The following is a 25,623-nucleotide window of genomic DNA, read 5'->3' on the forward strand; positions in this document are numbered from 1 at the left end:
TCTATGGGCGTTACACCGGCGAGGAGACAAGAGGCCGTTATTTTTAAATGCATGTCTATGGAGGAGATGCTGCAGTGTGCTGAATAAACTGCTTTTGTGAGGAAACAGCTCATCACTTAATCATTTTGCCGCACGTCCGCTAATCTTGAACATGTTTTAAACTAAACTATCCTTTTGGAGTGAACTATGTGTGGAGTTTACTACGATAAAAATTATATTTTATAAGAGAAGACACTGACAAGTTTGCGACAGGTAGGTGTCAGTTTACGGCTCTTCCCATTCATTTGGACGGTATACGCAAACGGTGAATTATTGTCGTAACACGCTATTTGACCGTTACAGTTTCTCCTATGATAGAGCCGCGGAGGTTGTTATCTTTAACAATGTGTGTATATATATATATATATATATGAGAGAGAGAGAGAGAGAGAGAGAGAGAGAGAGAGAGAGAGAGAGAGAGAGAGAGAGAGAGAGAGAGTATTGCAATAAAACAAAATACAACAGGACAACAAAATATACACAAAAAGTAATACAGATTAGCAGAATAAACAGTGTTTACAAATTAATTAAAAGAAGAACTGTGTAGCTAATGAAGAGTGTAAGTTTCCTGGGAATGAAATTTAAATGGAAATAGGATATATTTAGGATATTTGGAATATAGACCTAGTTGAAATTTGTTAGAGGCACTGGGTAATTACTCAGTTATATAACAGCACACGTTTACACACATACACCTATAAAGAAGCCAACTGTGGTTGAGTCGTTGTCATGTGTGATAGCAACCTGTCTGAGCATGTTGACAAGAACTTTAAACACCCACAACAAAAACAGGATAGTGTTACAGCAGTTCATCCTACTGTGTCTAAGAAATGAAGACTGGTTATATATGTTTGTTAAAGAGATTTTAAAGAGATTTGCTCAAAAATGAAAATTCAGTCATCATTATTTACTCACCCTCAAGTCGTTCCAAACCCATATCTCTTTCTCTCTTCCATGGAACACAAAAGGAGATGTTAGGCCGTTAAGAGGGACTAACAGCCTCAGTCGCCATTCACTCTCATTGTATTTCTTTCCACTCAGCGAAAGGTTTAATTCTAACATCTCCTTTTGTGTTCCAAGTCATGTTTGGAACAACAGTACAGTTTTCATTTTTAGGTGAACTTTTTTATTTAAGCAGTCGATTTAGTGTTATGGTAAGTGTATTTTGTTCATTATGTTATATTGTCACACTGATGGCAGGATTTAGATTAAAGATGGGCTACACATAAAATGTGAAAAGATTAAATTTTTTTTTTTACAACTTGCATATGAAGTTCCTTCTTAATCCCCTACTCTCGCTGTGTGCTGAAACAGATGGCTTTTCCACCCTTTTTTTTAATTTTATTTCTTTATTTTTATTTTTTTACAGTAAATTAAACTAAACAGGTCATGTGAATCTAATAAATAAATGGTTAACACCTGAATAGTTACTCCAAATACATGTTTATTCAATCAGAGTCACCCCTGAAATTTTATTTCACATTCAGCATAAATTTAGTAACATTTTTAGTACAATATTTATTTTATACGTCAGTTTGTTGCCACAGGTTGAAAGGATTCTTTAACCACCCACAGCTGAAGTATTAATATCCCATTACTGTTCCAATGCAAATAAAGTTTTTGCAATTAAACATCTCTGAGCTCATTTGTTGACAATGCTGCCCTCTTCAGGTCAAAAGTGTAAAAACAACTGTTGTGTTCTTTCATTTTAGAAATAATCTACAGTATTTGAGTAGGAGCAGGGGCATAGATTCAAAGGGGGTAGATTCGATGGTTAATCAAAAACCACTTCTGATTGTGTGTGATCCCTCAGACATCACTGTCATTAATCTGTAATGGATATCATGAACACAGGTTTGGGGTTACTTTAGTAAACCTTTGTAAGTGTAAAGGGAGCCAGCTCGTAGGTAGCAGTGCAGTGTGTAAACCTCACTCCCCTAGCCTCAAGAGGCGCACTAGCGACTGACGCTAGAGGCTGTAGCTTTTAGCCTCCTCGTTAGCGCGCCCGCTTCCCATGCCGGAGATGCCAGTCCGAGTCTCGTTTGGAGCGAGTCGAGCAGGACTGGTTATAGTGGTGCCGTAGCCGGATGGGAGTGAGGTTTAGGGAGCGAGTGTAATGGAAGCCAGCTGGTAGGTAGCTGTGCAGTATGTAAACCTCACTCCCCTGGCCTCAAGAGGCACACTAGCGACTGACGTTAAAGGCTGTAGCCTTTAGCCTCCTCATTAGCGCTCCCATTTCCCATTCCGAAGACACCGAGTCCCATTTGGAGCGGGTCTTGCAGGACAGGTTACATTAATCAACACCATTCGCCGTTGCATCCACAGATGCAAGTTAATACTTTACTATGCAAAGCAGAAGCCCTACATCAACACTGTCCAGAGGCGCTGCCGACTTCTGGATCGGTCTCATCTTGGATGGAAAGTAGAAAAGTGGAACCATGTTTTTTGTTCCGACGAGTCCGCATTTCAAATAGTTTTTGAAAAACACAGCTGTCGTGTTCTCCAGGCCAAAGAGGAAAAGGACAATCCAAGCTGTTATCAGCATCAGGTCCAAAAGCCAGTGTCTGTATGGGCCAGGGGTGTGTCAGTGCCCATGGTATGGGTAATTCTGTGAGAGCACCTTTAATGCAGACACATATGTACAATTTTGGAGCAACATATACAGGTGCATCTCAATAAATTAGAATGTCGTGGAAAAGTTCATTTATTTCAGTAATTCAACTCAAATTGTGAAACTCGTGTATTAAATAAATTCAGTGCACACAGACTGAAGTAGTTTAAGTCTTTGGTTCTTTTAATTGTGATGATTTTGGCTCACATTTAACAAAAACCCACCAATTCACTATCTCAAAAAATTAGAATACATCATAAGACCAATAAAAAAAACATTTTTAGTGAATTGTTGGCCTTCTGGAAAGTATGTTCATTTACTGTATATGTACTCAATACTTGGTAGGGGCTCCTTTTTGCTTTAATTACTGCCTCAATTCGGCGTGGCATGGAGGTGATCAGTTTGTGGCACTGCTGAGGTGGTATGGAAGCCCAGGTTTCCTTGACAGTGGCCTTCAGCTCATCTGCATTTTTTGGTCTCTTGTTTCTCATTTTCCTCTTGACAATACCCCATAGATTCTCTATGGGGTTCAGGTCTGGTGAGTTTGCTGGCCAGTCAAGCACACCAACACCATGGTCATTTAACCAACTTTTGGTGCTTTTGGCAGTGTGGGCAGGTGCCAAATCCTGCTGGAAAATGAAATCAGCATCTTTAAAAAGCTGGTCAGCAGAAGGAAGCATGAAGTGCTCCAAAATTTCTTGGTAAACGGGTGCAGTGACTTTGGTTTTCAAAAAACACAATGGACCAACACCAGCAGATGACATTGCACCCCAAATCATCACAGACTGTGGAAACTTAACACTGGACTTCAAGCAACTTGGGCTATGAGCTTCTCCACCCTTCCTCCAGACTCTAGGACCTTGGTTTCCAAATGAAATACAAAACTTGCTCTCATCTGAAAAGAGGACTTTGGACCACTGGGCAACAGTCCAGTTCTTCTTCTCCTTAGCCCAGGTAAGACGCCTCTGATGTTGTCTGTGGTTCAGGAGTGGCTTAACAAGAGGAATACGACAACTGTAGCCAAATTCCTTGACACGTCTGTGTGTGGTGGCTCTTGATGCCTTGACCCCAGCCTCAGTCCATTCCTTGTGAAGTTCACCCAAATTCTTGAATCGATTTTGCTTGACAATCCTCATAAGGCTGCGGTTCTCTTGTTGGTTGTGCATCTTTTTCTTCCACACTTTTTCCTTCCACTCAACTTTCTGTTAACATGCTTGGATACAGCACTCTGTGAACAGCCAGCTTCTTTGGCAATGAATGTTTGTGGCTTACCCTCCTTGTGAAGGGTGTCAATGATTGTCTTCTGGACAACTGTCAGATCAGCAGCCTTCCCCATGATTGTGTAGCCTAGTGAACCAAACTGAGAGACCATTTTGAAGGCTCAGGAAACCTTTGCAGGTGTTTTGAGTTGATTAGCTGATTGGCATGTCACCATATTCTAATTTTTTGAGATTGAATTGGTGGGTTTTTGTTAAATGTGAGCCAAAATCATCATAATTAAAAGAACCAAAGACTTAAACTACTTCAGTCTGTGTGCATTGAATTTATTTAATACACGAGTTTCACAATTTGAGTTGAATTACTGAAATAAATGAACTTTTCCACGACATTCTAATTTATTGAGATGCACCTGTACTGCCATCCAGCACCGTCTTTTCCAGGGACGTCCTTGCATTTTTCAGCAGGTCAACTTCAAACCACTTACTGGCCGAATAAGCAGAGGTGCAGGTGCTAGATTGGCCTGCCTGCAGTCCTGACCTGTCTCCAATTGAGAATGTGTGGCACATTATGAAGCTCACCATACGACAACGAAGACCCCATACAATTGTGAATGGGGGAAAATTCAATTTCTAAACTTAAACACGTGTCTTCAGTGCCCAAATGCTTAATAAGTGTTTTTAGAATAAATGTTGATGTTTCACAGTGGAAAACACTCGACTGACACAACTTTTTTGGAGCATGTTGCAATCATCTGATTTGAAATTATTGTACATTAAAAAAGAAAAAAGAAAAAAACAAACAATGAGATTCACAAGGTAAAACATCATCAAATGTGTAGTTGTAGTGCTTTCAATATAGCAAATGGTGAATATAATTTACAAATCACTCCTTTTTGTTTTTATTAGCATTTTTCATACTGTCCCAACTTTTTCAGAATTGGGGTTGTAGGAGCTCCATTTTTGTAAATGCAAAATGACAGTTAAAGCACAAATCAAAATGTACTATATTTAGTAATAAATGTGTTTAAATTCCAGGAAGTCTGCCAGACCGATCCTGCACGAGATCGCGTGACGGTTGTGTGAAGCCGCTTTAAAGGGCAAATCTGTAGCCATAGATGAAGAGTCGTTAAGAAAGAATATTTAATATTTTAAATTCTAGGAATATCTACTTAAATACTGTTCAAATGTGTATACCATTGCTTTAGGTTCTTAAAAATAACCCTTTACATTAAACAAGGACCTAATTGAGACCAAGGTAGACCTCTTCTTGGCTAAAAATTAGAACTATTTAGCTATTAATAGATTTACAGATTATCTTTAAGTTTTAGTTTAAATCAAACAATATGCTGACTAAAAGCTTAAATCATCATTAAAAACAACTGGTCCTGCACCTCATGGGAGAGGATGGCAGCTTAAGCATTTATAATAACAATAAAATACCTTGAATAACTGATATGATATAATATGTTGTACATTTTCTTTATTCAAAAAGATAATGCAGGTCATAACATCTCTCAATAAAATATTTACACACACATTTAAAAAGTACATCAACATTCCTTCAGTGCCTTATAAGTATACCATCTGCAAACAACTGAAGCCATACCATTATTAGATAACTGGATATTTATTTCTAATTCCATGGCAACATAATTCTCAGGAGTCATGAATAGCAAATGGTTTATGTTTGGCATTTGCCATCATTGTCATAAGTTGGGCAAGTGTTAAAAGGAAAAATTGTTCTTTTTAATGAGAGGTAAATGAAAGGAACAGAACACTCCGTAAAAACCGTACTTATTCTGAATTACTGGTTAGGATGGTTCCGCACCAAAGAAACTAACATTTCAATTTATAGATGAAAATATTTGCAAATATATGCAGAACAGTGAGAGGAGCGCCACAGAACAAATGTTTGGAATCTATATCTGAGATTAGTAGGCTACTGCTAAATTGTGAACCTGTTTACATGTAAAGGAGACTAAATCTTGTGAAAGAAACTGTATCATGAGCCTCTACAAGGTTGTTCCTTTCAACTTATTACCCATTGTAAAGAGTTAGTTCACCCAAAAATTTAAATTCTCTCATTTACTCACCCTTATGCCATCCCAGATGTGTATGGCTTTCTTTCTTCTGCAGAACACAAATGTAGATTTTTAGAAGAATATCTCAGCTCTGTAGGTTCATAACTCCAAAAACACAAAGGCAGCATAAACATTATCCATCAGACTCCAGTGGTTTAATCAATGTCTTCTGAAGTGAAAACTCCTTTATCACTGTACATCTTGACAGCAGTCTCCTTGGCAATCATGATTTAAAGCTCGATTATACTTCCAATAGCACCAACTAGTGCTCTGCGCATGCAGCTAGACGTACCGTGAAAAAGGAGTTACATTTTGGTCTGTTCTCACCCAAAACCAACTGGATAACTTCAGAAGACATGGATTAAAACTCTGGAGTCATATAGATTACTTTTATGCTGACCTTATCTGCTTTTTGGAGCTTCAAAGACCTGATTACCATTCACTTGCATTGTATGGACCTACAGAGCTGAAATATTCTTCTAGAAATATCTGTTTGAGTTCAGCAGAAGAAACAAAGTCATACACATCTGGGAAGGTATGAGGGTGAATAAATGATGAGAGAATATTCATTTTTGGTTGAACTATACCTTTAAGCTATGTAGAGCAGAGGTTTAAGCATGGCCGAGCCAAATGTGAACACCTAATTAGACCTCACAAAGAGTAACTGCTACTTTTGTGCACATACACAATATTACACACTGTTTAGCCTCCACATAAGCTCTATCAACTGTGTATGAAAACCTACAAGTGGCATGGTACACTTAAAAACAGTTATCTGCTATATAGTTGCTTGCTAAATGTATTGTTTCCTTCCATATACCCAATCATGATCAGCAGCCTCAAGAGAATACAAAGTTAGAGATGAAAAGTTATTTCAAAAGGCTCTGAAATCCATTATGTTTATGGGGGGTTGTACACCATAAGCTATCAAATACACAGAGGGCAGCAGGTGTCCACACACACACAAACACACACACACTTTTTACACTGTTTATCTCAGCAGACCTCACATAAGAACAACTGTCATCATGGATATACAAGATCATTTCAGAATTTCTCAGACAATAAACTTGCTAGTGATACCACTAACCAAAATAATAATACAAATCTAAACTAATTTCAGCAAAAACTTTGGGGCAGGCCAATAAATAAGCAACTGAAACATTTTCAATCAACAGAAAAAAAATAAAATAATAAAAAAACAAAATTATATATATAATATATATATATTGCTTTATCCAGATAACAATACAAACAACTGGCAGTGTGCCGACATGTGGAACACTTGTGCAGTTTAGAATGTTAAGGCAATATTAGGAAAATACTGCTACACTGGTTGTTAAAATGAATGCGACATGCCATCGTGCTACACAACCATGTTCTGTGGCATTACCGAAAGAAAAAGTTGTTTTAGCAGTGCACATTGACACAAACAAAAACTAAATCTGTTATCTGAAATATGGACAATTAGTTCACATTAAAAAACACTTTAACGATGAAGTTCCTGAAACGATAAAACTGAAGAGGCTTTGTTCTAACATAATCTCACGAGTTCCATGCACCGACTACATAACTGGACAATTTCAGTTGATCTGTTGTGTCTGTCGAATAAAGCATAGATAACTTTTCATAACCATTTCCATATGAGAACGGCGAGTGTCTGTAGCCATGTAAATCAGGATGTTTCTGGTACAGTGATAAAGCCATCTACATGAATACAGATACACACGCCAGGCAGTCATGATCCTCAAGTACAAGAGCTGGGTGGCTATGTTTTTAACTCCATTTACAGCATTAATAATAATAGTTATATTGTTTATGAAAAACCCACACGTAAAAAACACATTCTATTGTTTAATAGCCACCCTTACACACGTCACATGACTAGGATCTAGTAGTCATTGGCATTTCTACATAAAAATGTTTACAGTTTTACTGAAACCATACAGTAGCTACAGACAGTTACACCAGCATTCCAAGCTCGGCTACAGTGTGCAATACCTTACACAAGAAACGCTGAATGAGGAGTGCTACACTGTCACCGCACTAACCAAAAGACAAACAGAATTCACTTTACAACATTGTGAGCATTTCCCACAAAAAACAAAAAAACAAAAAGAGATGCTTGTAAAGGCATACTCCAGTGTTGTGTTTAAGCTGGAAATTAAAATAAAGGCCTGGGGTTTGGCGCTGTCCTTGCAGTAAGGCTCAACGCCAGGTGGACAGATTGGTGATGTTTGAGTGTATCACTGTTCAAAGCTTATGATGAAATCTCCAGCCCAGCGGCCCATCTCTTAACTCCCCGAGCCCCAGGTGTGTTGGGCTGGTGTGTGTGGGGCTCTCAGATTTTCTTTGGCCGACGTCCCAGTTGGTAGTAGTAGGACAGCGTGACAATGAGGAAGAAGATGCGACTGAGGAGGAGGAGGATGGCATTATTTGGAAGGGAACCCAGTTCCACCAGAGTGACGGAAGTGACTGTAACACAAAAAAGTGTACAAATGCATAAATGATCTGAACATAGACATTTTTGACGAAAATATGGTACATTTTTGATAAATATCAAAAAGACTAATTAGACGTTGTTGTTTTTAGGCCTACTGATACAGCACATTGGTGTGTAGTTTATGGGGTTAATATCATTACTCGTTATTCAGTGGTGGTGCTTCGAATCTGAAACTACATCACAGCTAAAAATAAAATAAAAATAAAGGTTACTTTACCCGTTATTTTTGTTGTGAGCTTGCAGTCTGAAATGAACATGATGTGTGATTGTTCATATGTAATAAATTAAAATTTAATTGTAATTTTAATAAAAAATGTATTAAATTAAATGTAATTTGTAAATTGATAAAAAAAATAAAAATAACATTAAAAATATTTATTTTTTGTATTAAATATTTATAACATAAAAATTTTATCAATTTTTTTTTAAAAATGTAGTTAGGGTATATTATAGGGAGTTTGAATAGTATTGAGGAAAAACAGCATTCTGTAGGAGACTTATTACTTGAAACATTTTAACCAGCTGTATTTATGCAGTATAAAGCACAGGGAATGTATAAAGTACACTATGTGTGTAAACACTTGAATCTTGAATCCACTGAAGGACCACAACCACTAGAGGGCAGTGTCATCAAGACATTACACTGTCCATCCACAGCTGTGGAATCCAGCATGCACAAAACACATACAGATTTACATCTCAATACAAACCTAAAAACTGAATGGCAAAGTAGCAGGCCTCGCTGAGTAATGTCCACTGGATGATGACCTTCTCCGCAGTGTACAAGCCATTCCACATGATCAGAGAGAGACCTGACAAAATAGGGCACAAATAGGAAACAGAATGAGCAAACATTCTGCAGGATATTGCAGGACAACATGTAGATGATAAGGATTTATGTGATGTAAATATCAATATTCTCTCCACAATTCTAAATTCATAAAGTGGGGTGCAAATGTATGAGACCATAGTAAAAATGTTTCTATTTTGCATTTTTTTTTTATTTAATAAATTAAATGTTATTAGCATAACAATTTGAATTGAAAACAAACATGAATTTCAGAATTTCTTATGTTTTGCTTTATTGAAAGCATGAACTTGAGCTGGTATGGACTCTACAAGTTTGTGCAAAACCTAATGAATTATAATCCAACATGATTTGAGAAAGTTTTAAAGAGCATTTTGTGTGCTTCAATGGAAACAAGGAAATCTGACCTTTTGTACAAGTGTTAACTTGTTAACATGGTCAATGTCACAAATGTGCTTATTTGATTAGCGACCTTGAAATAGTGCAGAATCTTAAATATTTATTTTCATTTTATATCATAATATTTCTTTGTTGTAAATGTTTAAAAATCCTTCAACTTAATTTCCAGGCTTCAACTGGATTTTGCATCCAAGATTTTCAATGTGATATATACAGTATATACACTTAACTTTGCAATGATTTTGAACAGACCCTATAAAAGAAAGATGAGGTTTGCAATTTTCCAAACAATGAGGTGTTGTTGCCATGATAGTAGTGAGAACAAACACATTCTAATTATTCAGGTTTATAAGTTAGTGTAGGTAAGTGTAGTGTAAGTGTAAATGAGACACTTTATAAATAAAGGAGGAAAGAGACATTCAGAAATGAAAGATAAATAAAAAGAGGAAAAAAGAGAACAAAAGGGCATAAAAGAGAAACTGAAATAACTAAGATGACAGAAAATGATAGCTGTTCCAGTGAGTTGAACTTCAGTGGAAATTTTCACCGGGGGCTTCTTGTTCATGTCACCCTGATAGTCACTAAAGAACAACAGCAGACACATACACACTGACAGACTTAAGAATTACAAGGAGGATTAAAGGAGCAATATTAAAATGATGTCTCATATAGTTCATACATTTTTGAGGGCAAGCTGAATAATTGTACTACTAATTTGTGCAAACACCACATTTGTAATCAATTTCAAATGTTATAACTCATTATGTTTGCCAGCTCTTCTACTTTTCCATTTACATTTCAACATTAATGCAACGATGACACTAAAAAGGGATTAAAACACACATTTAATAAAAACAAGTTGATGCATGCTTTCATCAGGTCTCTGTCCTCCCTCACACATGGAGCATTGCAGTGTTTGAAGCGTGTAGTTGTTTTATTCAAAGAGTGCTGGTACCTTTACTAGTCTCCTTCAACCTTCTGTCATTTGTCACAAGCTAATTTGTGGTTAAATGTCTTCCACAGACCTCTGTGTGAAAAGAAATGGTGAAATGTGCTTGGTGTGTATACACACCATTGCTTTCTCAGATTAGCTTAGGCTGAATTAATGCTCTGAAAACTGTTCTTCCACTGAATTTTGAAGACGCACACAGTAATATTCAGAATTTTTCTTCTCCCGTCTTTGAAAATGTCCGGACATTAAAATCTTCTTCCAAACACTCATCTAAGTGGAGTTTCGGGAACTACACAACTACGGTACATTGTAAACACATATAACCAGAAACTAGTGAGCTGCTTTATTTCAAAACGGAAGTACGAACGTAAATGAATGAGCGGCAGAAAGCATGCAGTCCTAGTGGAAATATTTCCTCCTCGTTTTTCACAATCCACAGGCTGACTGGCCATTTAGTCACTTAAACAAAAACACAAACCCTAATAAAAGTCACTTGTGTGGAAGGGTATAAAGACACATAGGGCAGTCTGTTTAAGGCCCATCAATAGATTTGCTGACCACATTGCAACCTCTAACTAAGGCTGTGAAAGATCATTAGGTTATGCAGGACTGTTAGAAGCATTCTGGAATGAGACAGAGCTCCATTATTCTTAATATGATAATAGAGAACATGACTTACTCAGAATGGCCCCTCCATAGAGACGTATAGAAACACTGGTGGCTGTTTGCTCTTGATCAAATACAACCTCATATAGCTGGTTAGGGAAGGCTAGGGCCTTTAAAAAACATACAACATCACGAGGGTTATTATTATATAAGGCTAAAGATAGTAAGGAAGCATAACAAATGTGATGGTGCAACTCCAATGCAATAGTTACTAGAAGTGTTGAGATACTGAACTTACCAAAAGGGCCATGACAGTGAAAATCACAGCAGAGAAGAGAATCCATAACCTTGACAAAGGAAAGACATCAGAGTCAATGAAGAAGACAGCTAACTTTGACTGTGCATTGTCCATTCTAAAATGCCGAGGGCAGTTCAGCAATGATATACAGTGGGGTTTAAAAGTCTCTGAGACCTTATTTGAAACATGCGATTCAAAATGTTATTTAATTTTAAAGAAAAAGAAAGATTTAGGATTTAATTTTTTTTTAAACAGAAACGTTTTGTTGTAAAGACATTTAGGATTCTACACTATTTCTAGGTCACTAATCATATAATCAAAATTTGTGACACTGACCATGTTAACTCATTTAAACCAAAGGTCAGATTTCTCTTTGGAACATTCTCAAGTCATGCTGGGATAAAATGGATCATCATGTTTTGCACAAACTTGAGTCCATGCCAGCTTGGGTGCATTTTGTCATTAAAGCAAAAGGGGAATATACTACAGTAAATAATAATAAGAAAATCAGGTTCATTTTTCAATCAAACTTTTCACTAAAAATTTTATTCTGATAAAATACACTCACTGGGCACTTAATTAGGAACACATGTACACCAACTTTTTCATCCGATTATCTAATCAGCCAGTCATGTGGCAGCAGTGCAATGCCTAAAATCATGCAGATTCAGGTCAGGAACTTCAGTTAATGTTCACATCAACCATCAGAATGGGGAAAAAATGTGATCTCAGTGATTTTGACCGTGGCATGATTATTGGTGCCAGATGGGCTTGGGTTTGAGTATTTCTGTAACTGCTAATCTCCTGGGATTTTCACATACAAGAGTTTCTAGAGTTTACTCAGAATGGTGCCAAAAATAAAAAATATCCAGTGAACGGCAGTTTTGCAGACGTAAAAGCCTTGTTGATGAGAGAGGTCAACGGAGAATGGCCAGACTGGTTGGAGCTGACAGAAAGGCTACAGTAACTCAGATAACCACTCTGTACAATTGTGAGCAGAATAGCATCTCAGAATGCACAACACGTCAAACCTTAAGGCAGATCGGCTACAACAGCAGAAGACCACATCAGGTTCCACTTCTGTCAGCCAAGAACAGAAAGCTGAGGCTGCAGTGGGCACAGGCTCACCAAAACTGGACAGTTGAAGACTGGAGAAATGTAGCCTGGTCTGATGAATCTCGATTTCTTCTGAGACACACAGATGGTAGGGTCAGAATTTGGCGCCAACAGCATGAGTCCATAGAACCAATTTGCTTGTGTCAACAGTCCAGGTTGGTGGCGGTGGTGTAATGGTGTTGGGAATGTTTTCTTGGCACACTTTGGGCCTGTTAATACCAATCAATCATCGCTTGAATGCCACAGCCTATTCGACTATTATTGATGGCCACATTTACCCATCTTTTAATGGCTACTTAAAAGATGATAATGCACTATGTCACAAAGCAGAAGTCATCTCAAACTTGTTTCATGAACATAATGAGTTCACTGTTCTTCAGTGGCCTTCCAAGTCACCGGATCCAGTAGATCACCTTTGGGATGTGGTAGAGCATGAATGTGCAGCTGACAATTCTGCAGAAATTGCATGATGCATTCATGTCAACATGGACCAGAATCTCAAATGAATGTTTCCAACATCTTGTGGAATCCATGTTATGAAGAATTGAGGCTGTTTTGAGAGCAATGGGAGGCCCTTCCCAGTATTAATATAGTGTTCCTAATAAAGTGCTCATTGAGTGCAAGTTTAAATGAGAAAAATCACATTGAATTAGAAAAATGTGAAATAAAAGTATTTTCACTAGTGGGCTCAGACTTTTAGACCTGACTATACTGTTAATATTCTAAAGATGTGGTATGGCCTTGAATGGTGCAAAATTCAAAGTGATGTTTGGAGATATTTGGAGAGAATTACATTAAGAATGCACATAAATTATCAGACCTCTATTGCAGGGATTTAAAAAAAATTTTTTTTGACATAAATGCTTTGCATTGATTTAGTGTTCATCAGGTGTACAGCGACAGACAGAGGTTTAGCTGTTCTGATAAAACAGTACTCATTGCTTAAATACAGGCTGAACATGTACACTTAAAGAGTTCACGGTTCAGCTAGTTCAGCTGTGGCCAGTCAAAATAACTTCGCTTAAAGGCCTGCTTTTTTCTGTATTGGTGACCCAAGGCAAAATGTAATTAATGAGGTGTTCTAGGGAAAAGTCCCCTAAGCACTGTAGTACAGAGAGAGAAATGGAACAGCAGAGGGATGTTGTTTTACCTCAGTCCCACAGGCTCCCGAACGGCAAACTTAATCTCATTCCCCAGCATCTGACTGATCTGAGAGAGGAAGTGAAGTGAGGCAGAGAGAGAGAGAGAGAGAGAGGGGACAAGAGAGAAAAACGCTACACTCAGAATAATACAAATTGTCATTTCAAGAAGTGTCATTTCCAAAAGAATTCAAAATTAAACATGAAAGACATGGATTTATCATTCTGCATTGCTTTCAGATGAATAATAACGACCCTATCAGTTTGAAGCATGATGAATTAATAGTACATGGTTTGTTAGCTGCAGTCGTATAGTGCAAATCACAAAGACATCTTTAATATAAGTGAAGAAACCTTCTGTCAACACTGATGTCTGGGGGCCACAGGTGGATAGGTGGATTAATATCACACTATATTTATGATGAAATCCAATTTGATAAATTAGCCAATGCAGCCTCCCGCATTAAGTCTCTGATGATTTCCACAGATTCACACATATCCAAGTTTATGGCTGTCTTTCAACATACCCACCTACTCCATTTTCATAGCTGTAAAAAACAAAAGCGGCTGCACTACAAGGGAAAGTGTTGGCAATATACTTTATTGTTTAATCATCTTTTTGGGGAGGTGAGAATGTTCTATGATAAGCAGTGTAACCATGGATTCCCATATGGCTGCTTAAACCAATTTAATAAATAAGAAGAGCATGCATTTCTCCTAAAGGAGCATTTTGCTTTCCAGAGAAAGCTTTTCTGTGTAAGAAAAATGAGATGGAAAAAAAAGCTGCTGAAAATTACTATGAGAGAATATGTATCAGAATGTACATAACAACGAAAAATGGATATGGACACTGACCACAACCAAGCCTGCAAAAAATTCACCACAGATTTGATTTACAAACATGACATTTACATTTTAATGTCACAAATGCAGTCGATGACAAGACACTGCATTACTTTTAATGGTGGGAGTGACTCCTGTATTACATTCACACATGGAATGATAATTTAGCAGAATCACTCCAGCATGTAAGTGCGTTTATCTTTCCCTGTGTCCTGAATGTCCCCAGGTATGCTGACATTGAAGTTAGGCTCAGAAAGAGAATGGAATTAATCACATGCTAGATTACTCTCCTATAAATCTGTGTGAGGAAGAATCCTGTTATCTGAGTCACACCTTCAGGTTTGCTGAACTGCAATAATTGATGACATTATGAACCCCCATCAAGCTGTGACGGATTAGCAGTTATGATGTTTCATTCCTTCTCAGTGAAAAGCCAATAAAAAGCCACCGCTTCAAAATCCTATTCATTGCGACAGACTGGTACCATGCTTAAAAGCTAGGAGAGTACTGTGAGCAGGTGTGAGTACATCTGTGTGGCCTCCTTCAAAGGGAGTGTGAAAAAAATAAAAACAGGATGAGAGCGCAATAGAGAGATTAAAAAAAAAAGGTGAGGGAGAGACAGAATGGAAGCAAAGAGGTGGGAAATAAGCATGAAGAGATGAAGACAGAAGGCAAATTATGAGGGCCAGGATTGTGCTGGTCCTTGTGAATCCAGCTACAGTGATACAGCAGGCACGGCTGTTGCCTTTTATACTGGGATGTGCTAATTACTGCCAGAATGTAGACCAAACCTAGCTGAAACCATACAATCAGACTGCACAAACACATTTGCTTTCCTATCATAGTGGGGACTTTCCATTGATGTCTATTGTTGTTATACTGAGCTAATGATATCCCTGCTGAAAAAACATCTAAAACCAGGTGGTCTTATCTGGTCTAGCTTGTCTCTCAGCATGACTGAGCTTGGGACCATGGAAGACCAGCCAAGACCTGTAAACCAATCTGTTGTTTTCAGCAGGGATTTTCTATCCCCTAAACCAAACCCCCACATAAAACATTCTGGGTAGGATCCAAAATAAACAGAGAAATCTTTCGGAACATATCCAATAGAGCTGGGTTATGTTGTAACCCAAGCACAAAGCCACACACAAACAAAATATTAATTTTAACCCGTCATCCACTGATGGATTGTTCAAGTTAATGAAATGACAACACAATACAAAGGTATCAAAAAGTAGACGGACACAAAATCATTTCACGATTGCGAGTGTGAAAAGAGCAGAGATTAAAATCAGATTTCTGCATGAGGAGTCAAAAAAATGAGACAGTGAGACAGCTACTCAACAAAATACAATATAACAACTTCAAATACACATTGTCAATACACACTGAAAATCTGTGAATTACACGTGAAAGCTTGGAAATTGACAAAGTTTTAGGATAAAAGAAAAGAAAAAAAGAGCTGACGTAAAATGAAAAAGCTGCACTATTTCTAGGTCACTAATCAAATTTGTGACATTAATCATGTTAACTCCTTTGTACAAAAGGTCAAATTTCCTTGTTTCCTCAAAATCAAATTGGTTTGAGCTTGAATTCAAAATTAAGATTTTAATAAAACGTCTGGTATTTCAGAAGAGTTGAAGAAGACTAATCCAATGTTGGGAAGAAATGAACTCAATGAATTATCAGCAAAACAAATAATAAAATTAATACCTGTAAATAACACATGCACATACATATATATATTCTGACAACTCTTAGAAAAAAAAAGGTTCTTTGGGGTTCTATATAGAACACTAGGGTTCTTTACTCAGTTCCAAATAACACTTTATGCCAAAAAGGTTCTATTTAAAAAGATTCTCTGGAAACAAAAAAGGATCTCTGGGTTGACAATAGCTTAATGTATGTATGAATGTCTGTATGTTTAAGCATAAATTACTGTACATTATTGAAAGTTTTGTTTATAAATAGTTAGTTTTGCATTTGCATTTCATACTGCAGAAATAATACACTTTTACAATGTACTTCTATAGCTTTGGGTTTTATTAAAAAAGGATAAATGACAGATGATCAGATCCAATGTCCTCTCTCTTTAAGATGACAGAATTATCTTGGTATTAATATATAGTCTATGGTATAGTCTACTCTTGACTCAAAATTCAACAAATTATGCAAAAAAAATGTGTTTTTCATTAACAGCAAACAACTTGAGCATGTAGCGCAGTATTTCTCCTTTCTACATAGTGCAAAGGCGCATCTAAAGCGATTGATCAAAACAAGCGAGCATCCTATTTCAAATTTTAATGTCACGGAACGTCGGTTGAGCTGAAAGCTTGAGGGTGACATTACCCTGGTAGGTAAGAAACTGAAATACATTTGTTGATTAATTTTATGTTATTTTTAATTATTTTGACCTAACTCCTTGTCATTTATGACTTACATGTTTATTAGCAAGCATAAAGAATGAATGTCGACAAATCTGTTTTGTCCAGGCCTGCGATATTCTCCACCAGGAGGTAAATAATTTTAAACTTAAATCATTAAAATCTCTGATGTGGATTGACTAGTAATCCTGATACCAGGTTATGTTATAATTTAATTTTCTTTGCATCTAGAAAACATGGGAAATACGGAACAAGTACCTATGAGCACATCAGAGCCAACTGCACTGATATAAAGAGATTAATCAAGCTCTATTCAAGAGTGTGAATGTCAAATGTCCAAAGTCAAAGCGAAGAATGATAAAAATGTTTCAATTTCTCAACTTGTGAGTATTTGTTGTTTGTAGTTTTATTGTCATGTACAAAAATATGATAATTATGTATTTTTTTTTTTATTGAAGATGCCATATTAATTGAACATGGGTTTTAGCAAAGACCTTCACCTAACTCAGAGCACTTCTGAAGTTCTGGCCATCAACATCATCAGAGACTTGACAAGTGAAAGTCAAAGGGGACATTTGACTTCAAAACAATTGCATATGTCATAAAAGGTACATATTTTTCTATAATTTCTCATTATTTTGAATTGCATCAAGGTTTTTAGCATTGTGATGATAATAATGGTTAATGTCTGTTTGCAGTGGCTCTGGAGTGTAGCATTACTAGTTTGACCATCTTCATAAAACACAACACTCCTATTCATGTAAGTTTTAATATAAATTTAATTTAGAGAGAAAACAGTTTCTTTGTTTTTAATTATTCTGCATACTGACACCACATCTATTTCATGTTTCTCTTACTTACAGGGATCAGCACATCCATCCTCAACTTGATCTTTCATATGGTGTCAAGACCCCTCAGAGAGTGAAGAGAGTGGGCATCAAACTGGCATGGAGATGGCTAAAGTGAAGTGAAGTTTAATTTGTTGTATCCAAAAGACCTCACTCAGTTTGTCAGGCCAGTGGCAACAAAATGATTCTGTATCTGCCCCAGTGCTAAAATTGTTTAACAGCTTTTCATTGGTCATTTTTATTTGTTTTTACTTAGTTTTTTAATTGTTTATTAATCTTACTTATGGTTATAATGTTAACATATAGTTAATATTAAATGATTTAATGTTTATGATTTTTATATGAATAATATTACTACTAATTAACCTTTAGCTCATTATTACAAACCTGTGGATTTATTAAGTCTATTCTCATAACTATTGCATTATGAATTGTGCTAATTATTGCTTGTGTTGTTGTAAATACAAACTATTAAAAATACTTTACTTAATAATACTTAAATGTCTTTTGTATGGTTATTTCACTTTCTTATTGATAAAGCATATGAACTATTCAAATTGCACATCCATTAAACATTCTCCTGGTAATAAAACAAATAAAAAAAATGTTTTTTTTTTTTTAAACTAAACAAAAACCAAATGTATGATGGGAACCCCTAAAATGTTCTATGTAAAACCTTTCCACCCGGCTCAAAGAACCCTTTATGGTTCTTTTGATAGAACTCTTAAAAAGGACCTTTCAGGAGTTCCAAATATGAAGCGAGTGATAAAACTCTTTAATTTATTAAGAAATCTGTTTGAAAACAATGTTTATTTTCACAATTCCAGACTAATTATATAATTAGACTATATTTTTAACTAGAAACATTCAACTTTCTTTTTTAAACTTTCTAGTTTGAACATTTCCCATCAGGATTCACAGAAGCAAAACACTTTAAACTATAGTTTAAAGAGTGTTTTACCAACTGCAAATTGCAGTTTATCTTGTGGTGTGTTGGAAGGACCTTAGAAGGTTAGTCATTTTATTTAAGCAGCAAAAACCTTTCTGAGCTCTAAAACAGCATAAATGTTTCAGAAATGTTGCTGGCTTCTTTTGCCTCTGAGAGAATTTCTCAGCGAGTGCCGACATCTCGATCAGAGGCTACTCCAGGTCAAAGTCTGAACGCAACTGATGAAAGCCAAGCAGAGCGGTGAGTGTAATCTTATGGGAGCTATTACCAAAGCCCAGCTCAATTATTTGTTGTGTTGGAGAAGATATGTAAATACAGACATGCTTTTGACGATATATACATTGCAAAAGGAAATGGAGAGATCAAGGGAGTCATTGCCATCTTTTCATCTTTCTCAAAGTCTTTCAACCACTGCCAAAACAATTGGCTGATGCAAATGTAATTTTAATGATTTGCAGGCAATTACAACAAAGTCCCTTTACAGCAATACAGTTCACTCTGTGCACATCTTGGGCCCCATTTACACATGGTATTAAGATGCATTTCAGGTGATCCGATCACAAGTGAATAACGCTAAATAAACCAAGTGCAAAACATTTAGTGATCAAATCACACATTAGAAGGTAATCGAAAATGCATGTTTGTAGTGTATACAGATGCTTCCCAGACAACTGTCAGTACATTTACATGGACTTAAAAGTTTCGATTTCAGTCGGACTAGAACAACAGTTCGTATTTTTAAAATGTCAAGTAAATGCTTTAGTCTGACTGAAATCTTACTGTTATAAACACATAAAATGCATAATACAGGTGCTCCATCAAATAACTGATAATTCTGCTCGCAACATCACGTGTGCTTCGATTTAAATTAAAATATATTTAGGAGAAAGGGTCAGCTTATTTTTCAAACTTTTCAACATGCATGTTGATAACCTTTCAACATGCATGTTGATAATCCTTGATAACACCCTCAGGCAAATATTTTCTATGTTGGTAGTAGGCAGGGCCGTAGCTAGTGGGGTGAAAGGTGGTAATAATCCTAGGGGCCCAAAGGTCAAGGGGACCCCACAACAAATTCTAAACTGTATTTTTTAATAGAATAGCGTGAAGCCTCCATACGCGCTATGTCTCCGCGGTAAAGCGCTCAACAAGCCACGTGATAAGAGGCGCAGATTGATGGTCTCAGACGCGGAGGCAAATGAGATTCGTCCTCCACCACCCGGATTGAGGCGAGTCACTACGCCACCACGAGGACTTGATTTCACGCTACGTTGTTACCTAGTTGGTGAGACGCAATGCTGGTCCATCTTTTACTCTCCGTGACAACGAGCTTACAGCTAACTAGCTAACCACCTAGCTACTTTCATCGCTTGTCAGCTGAGTGGAAGCTAATATGTAAACATGTATTCACCAAACGGTTTAGTTCAGGATTCGCAGTTTGGTACCCCCTTCAACCGAACAATTCCAGTCGTTGCATTTATAAAACATAATATTTAAAAGTCTTGTTTCCCACTGTTGAAATTTTCCCCTGAACTTGTATAGCAGAATACAGTGTAACACCGCTGCCGCGGTCTATCTCTTGACTCGGCAGGTGTAAATGCTTCTTGTTTTACAACCTGCCCCTGATTGACTGGCAGTATTAAAATAGTTAGCATTTGACTGATACTAAACAGTACTGATGTTTATTTAGCTATTTATTTTATTTGAATTGACTCTTTATTTAAATGGTCAGCCACTGACTGATACTAAACATACAGTACTGATTTTTATTTAGCTATAATTTTAATTTATTCTGTATTTAATTGGTCAGCATTTGACTGATACTAAACAGTACTGATGTTTATTTAGCTATTTATTGTATTTTTATTTATTCTTTATTTAAATGGTCAGCAGTTGACTTATACTAAACATACAGTACTGATGTTCATTTAGCTATTATTGTATATTTACTCTTTATTTTCTTAGTGTTCATTTCTAGAATTTGTTGACAATGTATAATAATAATAATAATGTCAAATATTCTTTGATAAAAATATTTGTTTAAGAAATTAGCCTTCTGAGTACCTTTGCATAGTCATATCGGTGCAAAATCGGTGCACAATCCACATAGAAAAGGTCTGTTTTCATTCCATCTCAAAAATGAACTATATCGGCCACCATATCGGTAATCGGTGAATTTTCCCCCTCTAAAACTGGTATCGGTCTCAAAAATCCCATATTGGTCAGGATCCACTTGCTACGTCCCTGGAAATAGGCATACAAGTACAGCTCTGTCTACTTGAACAGGGAAAAGCTTTAATCATCAAAAATCTGTCAAAATGTCATTCCAATAAAATTTTTCACTCAGCAGTACAATCTGACAACAATGGTATCAAAAATTGTACTTCTTTAGTTCAAATCATGCTAAATAACACTATTCTTCAGGCCGGACCAGCTAATGCGCATGCACATTTTAAAGTAAATAAACTATTAAAAAGGCGATCGTCTCTTTTAACGGAAATGCGGGACTTCCATTTCTATTTTCCTTCGAGTAGTTCGTCTCCTCCCCAATGTCCATGATTACACCAAAAAGCACAATTATGCACAAATAACAATGCTTCACTAGGTGCCGATCATGTATTTCTGACATCATTGTGAACATGTTCCCAAGTTCAGCCTGTGGCTGCTGTGACATTACTGAATCATGCATCTGTGCAGTCATTCTGGAATAAGTGTTATTCACAGGAACAGACCCTTCTCCAGGAAGCAGACCTGAATCATCAGCGTCAGACACATTTAGCAGGAATCATAATTCAGAATAGTGTGGCACAAGCAAGTAAGCAGAGGCAGAGGGAAGGCAGGAAGAGGAAGAAATAAACAATGCTGTTGTAGAGAGAATAATCAAGCCTGTGTGACCGCACGCTCCCTCATTCATCAAGCACTGGCACATGTGTGGCGGAAAAAAGTTTGCAAAGCAAGGAAGGAAAAGTAACAGTGAAAGTCTAAATCTGTCATTGTGAGGTTGCAACCCATTTACAGCTGTGTACTGTGAGAAGATATTTCATTGCAATCTCAGTAAATGTCTGTCATTATTTACTCATCCTCATGTCATTCTAAATCCATAAGCGGTTATTTTTCTGTGGAACACAATGAGAGTATTTTTCTTTTAAAGAAAATGTATGCAGCTCTTGCCAGTTTATAGTGACTATGTCTGTTCCAAACATGGAAAAAAAAAAAAAAAGCACCAATCAAGCATTATAAAAGGTAGTGCAAAAAACTTAAGTCATTTGAGAGATTTTTGTGAGCAATAACCTTTTTACAAATAATCTTGCCCTTCCCGAAGCTTGCGTCAAAAATTTAAATATAGCACACGGCATTCAGATACTACACACATTAGAACCGTTGCCATTTTGGTATCAAATACGTTGACAACTGGACCCATTTCGGTCTGTTCCTCACATAAAGCTATTGCGTAGTCATTTTTGGAGCTTGACACTATGATCTTTCGTCATATTGCAAGAGCTGCGCAGCATTTCTAGCATTTTAAGGGGAGTTTTCCCCTTAAAAAACAACAACATAGGGGTTTGGAACAACACGAGGGTGAGTAAATATTTAGTTGTACTATTGCTTTAAATCACACAATTCCATCACTCTTTTCAAATTATACTGAATAGCCACAGTGAGCTACCAGAAAGGCTGGCGAATAAATGGCGGAATAGCTTTGGCAAATCCTACAAAAAGACTCTATATGAGTTCAATAACCCTAAGCTGTATTTGTGTTGAAATGGGAAGTACAAAACAAGGCCCGTACCAAAGCTCTGTGTAACCCTAACGAATCCACCAAACCATGCCCCTTAAGTCTATATACATAAAGCTCAACCACCCTCCTCAAGCAGACAACAACAGCCGTTTTACCAAGCCACACTTGCTTTCCTGTGCGCATGCAGCTGAAAAAAGAGTGAAAAGTGGAATGGAGTGCTTCCCTCATTTATTTCTGCTTTCGAAAGTGTCTGTCTTTCTCTCTCACATACCAGATCAACAATGTTCTACTTTACTTGTGAACTCATGGCAAGTATAAACATCCTCAGATACTGTAGGGGTACAAGCATCTCAGAGTGTATTTGCAAACATGATTCAATGCAGTTTAAATATATATAGCAGGAAAGCAAGTAGATTTTTTACATTATTTATATCATAGAGATGTTGGCTTTTCCACTGATATACCTGAGTGTAGATATGATCTCAATGGAAAAAGAGCTTGATTATGTCCATGCATGCGTGTACAGGTACCAAGGAAAACAGATATAGACCACAGAATATCATCAGTATCACAGAGTATCATCAGCGACATCAACTTCATTTATTTTATAGTAATAGCAGTGAAAGATTAACAGTAACAGATTATCAATGAAAGAAAGATACATTAATTGCCTCAATCAGTAAAAGGCACATAGATTTGTATGTTGTGTAGGGTCATTACAGGTAAATTGAGACAGTTTTGTCATTGAGATGAATGGCAAAGGTGTCCCAGTTTACCTGTATTTACCCTATCTGATAAATGGTATGACACAAGATTAATTAAAATATTTTTTCATGTTTTTTTTAGAGCAAGTGATTGTTAAAAAAAAAAACTTAAGAGTTACTAAAGATGATTTTGTATCTAATAATTCCAACATACTATGCACAAACTGGTAGAGTGAACCAAGTATAATAAAATCAAACCACATTAAAAATATAATACAATCTTAAATTGGCATCGAGTGTCTCATTGAGGCGTAATGTGCTTGAATTAAACAGCTGCCGTGCAACAACCTGGGAGTTGAACTGACTTTACCTCTTACATGATTAATATTTAAAACATCAGTTTTTTGTAATTACACAATGAAACATGAACTGAATGCAAAACATAAACATACAGATTAGTTTTAGTTGGTATGCAAGTCACGAACAGAAATTTAAGGAAACAAAAATGCAAGGTTTGAAAACTGACCTTTGACCTATGCACCTCTCCCTCATCATCCTCCCCACCGACACCCAGGATCTTGCGCGTCTTGAGCCGGCTCACCAGATCAGTCTGACTGTGTTTCTTCATCAGAGGAGGATGAGATTTAGAAGACATTCCAACAGTCTTCAGAAAAAGAAAGATCATATTAGATTCGTCACAACAAATTCCTGCATGTACTACGAGAGGCCACAGTGCCCACACACACACACTTTTGTGCACTGGGAATGGAGTTCTTCTTCTGAGATAAGATCTTTCCTATGCAGAATCCTCAAGGGCACAAGGCTGGCCTGGCAAACCAGTCAACCCCCTATATGAGGCAAATGATTACTCATGGGATGCAATTATATTTTGTTCTCAACAATGTAGTAATAAAAATCACATAGGAAAAAAAAATCAGTCTTCACAGGCTACGTAGTGCCTGTGCTGAATGTTTGCATCCAAACTGGGGACAGCTCTTCTATGGGAGAACCTCAATCTGTGTTAGACACTGTGTTACTGGAATGAGGACATTTTAATGTCAGATGCAGACAGGGCCATAGCATATCCCCTGCCATGTACTGCTTGGCCTGCAGGAATATGATATCTCAGTCTACTGAGAAGTCCCAGGTTGCCTGGAGTGTAAAAGGACATAGTGATTGTCTTTCATTGCATGTACTGAAGTCACCTGCTTTCGTGTGCTGGACAGCAGAAGTTAAAACAGCAAGAGCTCCCTCAGCAGAGGGAGACAGAAGTTCAGCGTCACAATCGATGAGGAAGAAGATGAAATGTGTGCACGCCTGAGTCTGGAGGAGTTCAGGCAGCTGCAAGAGAGAAAGAGAGGGGTAGATTTTAAAGTGAGTACAGTCATCAACACTGTTCTACTCAAAAGCAAAGCATAAAAACAAAAAAGATGCAAAATTACATTAAAAATTAAAGTACTACCACATTTTTAAATTTTTAAATTTTGGAATTCAATTATGGATAAATGCATAAATTAATGAATAAATCAACCACTGCAACCCCTTCTGATTCCAATAATTTTTGTGTCAGCATATTTTCACTCGACAAAGACTGGCAAAAGTAACCTGGCAAAAAATTTTTTTTAATAAAATTTAGCCATTCATCAGTAAAAAAACTAGTAATTTAAACATAAAAAAGGGACGTTTCAAATGCTGTGAATAATAATGCAATGAATAAGAGATATTGCTTGAAAGCTGTCTGCATATGAACCATTTATACTTGACTGTTTAAAATTGTATCAAACAGACCAAACATTTCACTCTAAACAGAACATACAAAGTTGGTGATAGAATGATAGAATGACCAAGCGGATTAATCGGCCGATATTTGGCCACTGCATTCAAAAGACATTTACATTTGCATTTATGCATTTGACAGACGCTTTTATCCAAAGCAACTTACAGTGCACTTATTACAGGGACAATTCCCCCTGGAGCAACTTGGAGTTAAGTGCCTTGCTCAAGGACACAATGGTGATGGCTGTGGGGATTGAACCAGCAACCTTTTATGTGCCAGTTTACCAGTTATGTGCTTTAGCCCACTACGCCACACCACTCTCAAAAGATAACACAAGATATTCATTAAAACATTCCTTTTTATGTTCAGCATAAAAAGGATGGATGAATGGATGGATGGAGCATTGGCCATTTATAAACCCATATCAGTCGACCACTTGCTACAGCCAGGAAATCTGACTCTTTCATTCAAAGTAATGAGAGAAACAGGAGAATCGGACAGAAAACTTTAGACCAGAAAAGATGACAAGGTTTGTGCTAAATCCTGTTGGGAATAGTGGTAGCTTTGTCTCGTCTATTTATAAATATATAAATGTATAAACTGCAAT

The 25,623-nt window shown here is 36.9% G+C and overlaps 1 protein-coding gene across 2 annotated transcripts in view; it reads right to left on the minus strand.

Annotated features, from left to right (window-relative positions):
* Window positions 1–5,342: 5,342 nt before the first annotated feature.
* LOC127456528 (tumor protein p53-inducible protein 11-like) overlaps window positions 5,343–25,623 on the minus strand; it is a 75,065-nt gene continuing 54,784 nt past the window's right edge. For both annotated transcript variants that reach the window (XM_051725074.1, XM_051725075.1), the window contains exons 2-8: window positions 24,445–24,580; window positions 23,766–23,903; window positions 13,784–13,842; window positions 11,518–11,566; window positions 11,293–11,389; window positions 9,165–9,266; window positions 5,343–8,426 (exon numbers count right to left, since the gene is read on the minus strand). In XM_051725074.1, coding sequence (XP_051581034.1) covers window positions 8,293–8,426; window positions 9,165–9,266; window positions 11,293–11,389; window positions 11,518–11,566; window positions 13,784–13,842; window positions 23,766–23,894 — 570 coding nt within the window. In that variant the 5' untranslated portion in view covers window positions 23,895–23,903; window positions 24,445–24,580 and the 3' untranslated portion in view covers window positions 5,343–8,292. The remainder of the gene's footprint in view (window positions 8,427–9,164; window positions 9,267–11,292; window positions 11,390–11,517; window positions 11,567–13,783; window positions 13,843–23,765; window positions 23,904–24,444; window positions 24,581–25,623) is intronic.

This window comes from Myxocyprinus asiaticus, chromosome 18, assembly GCF_019703515.2.
Source record: "Myxocyprinus asiaticus isolate MX2 ecotype Aquarium Trade chromosome 18, UBuf_Myxa_2, whole genome shotgun sequence".
NCBI classification, from domain to species: domain Eukaryota; kingdom Metazoa; phylum Chordata; class Actinopteri; order Cypriniformes; family Catostomidae; genus Myxocyprinus; species Myxocyprinus asiaticus.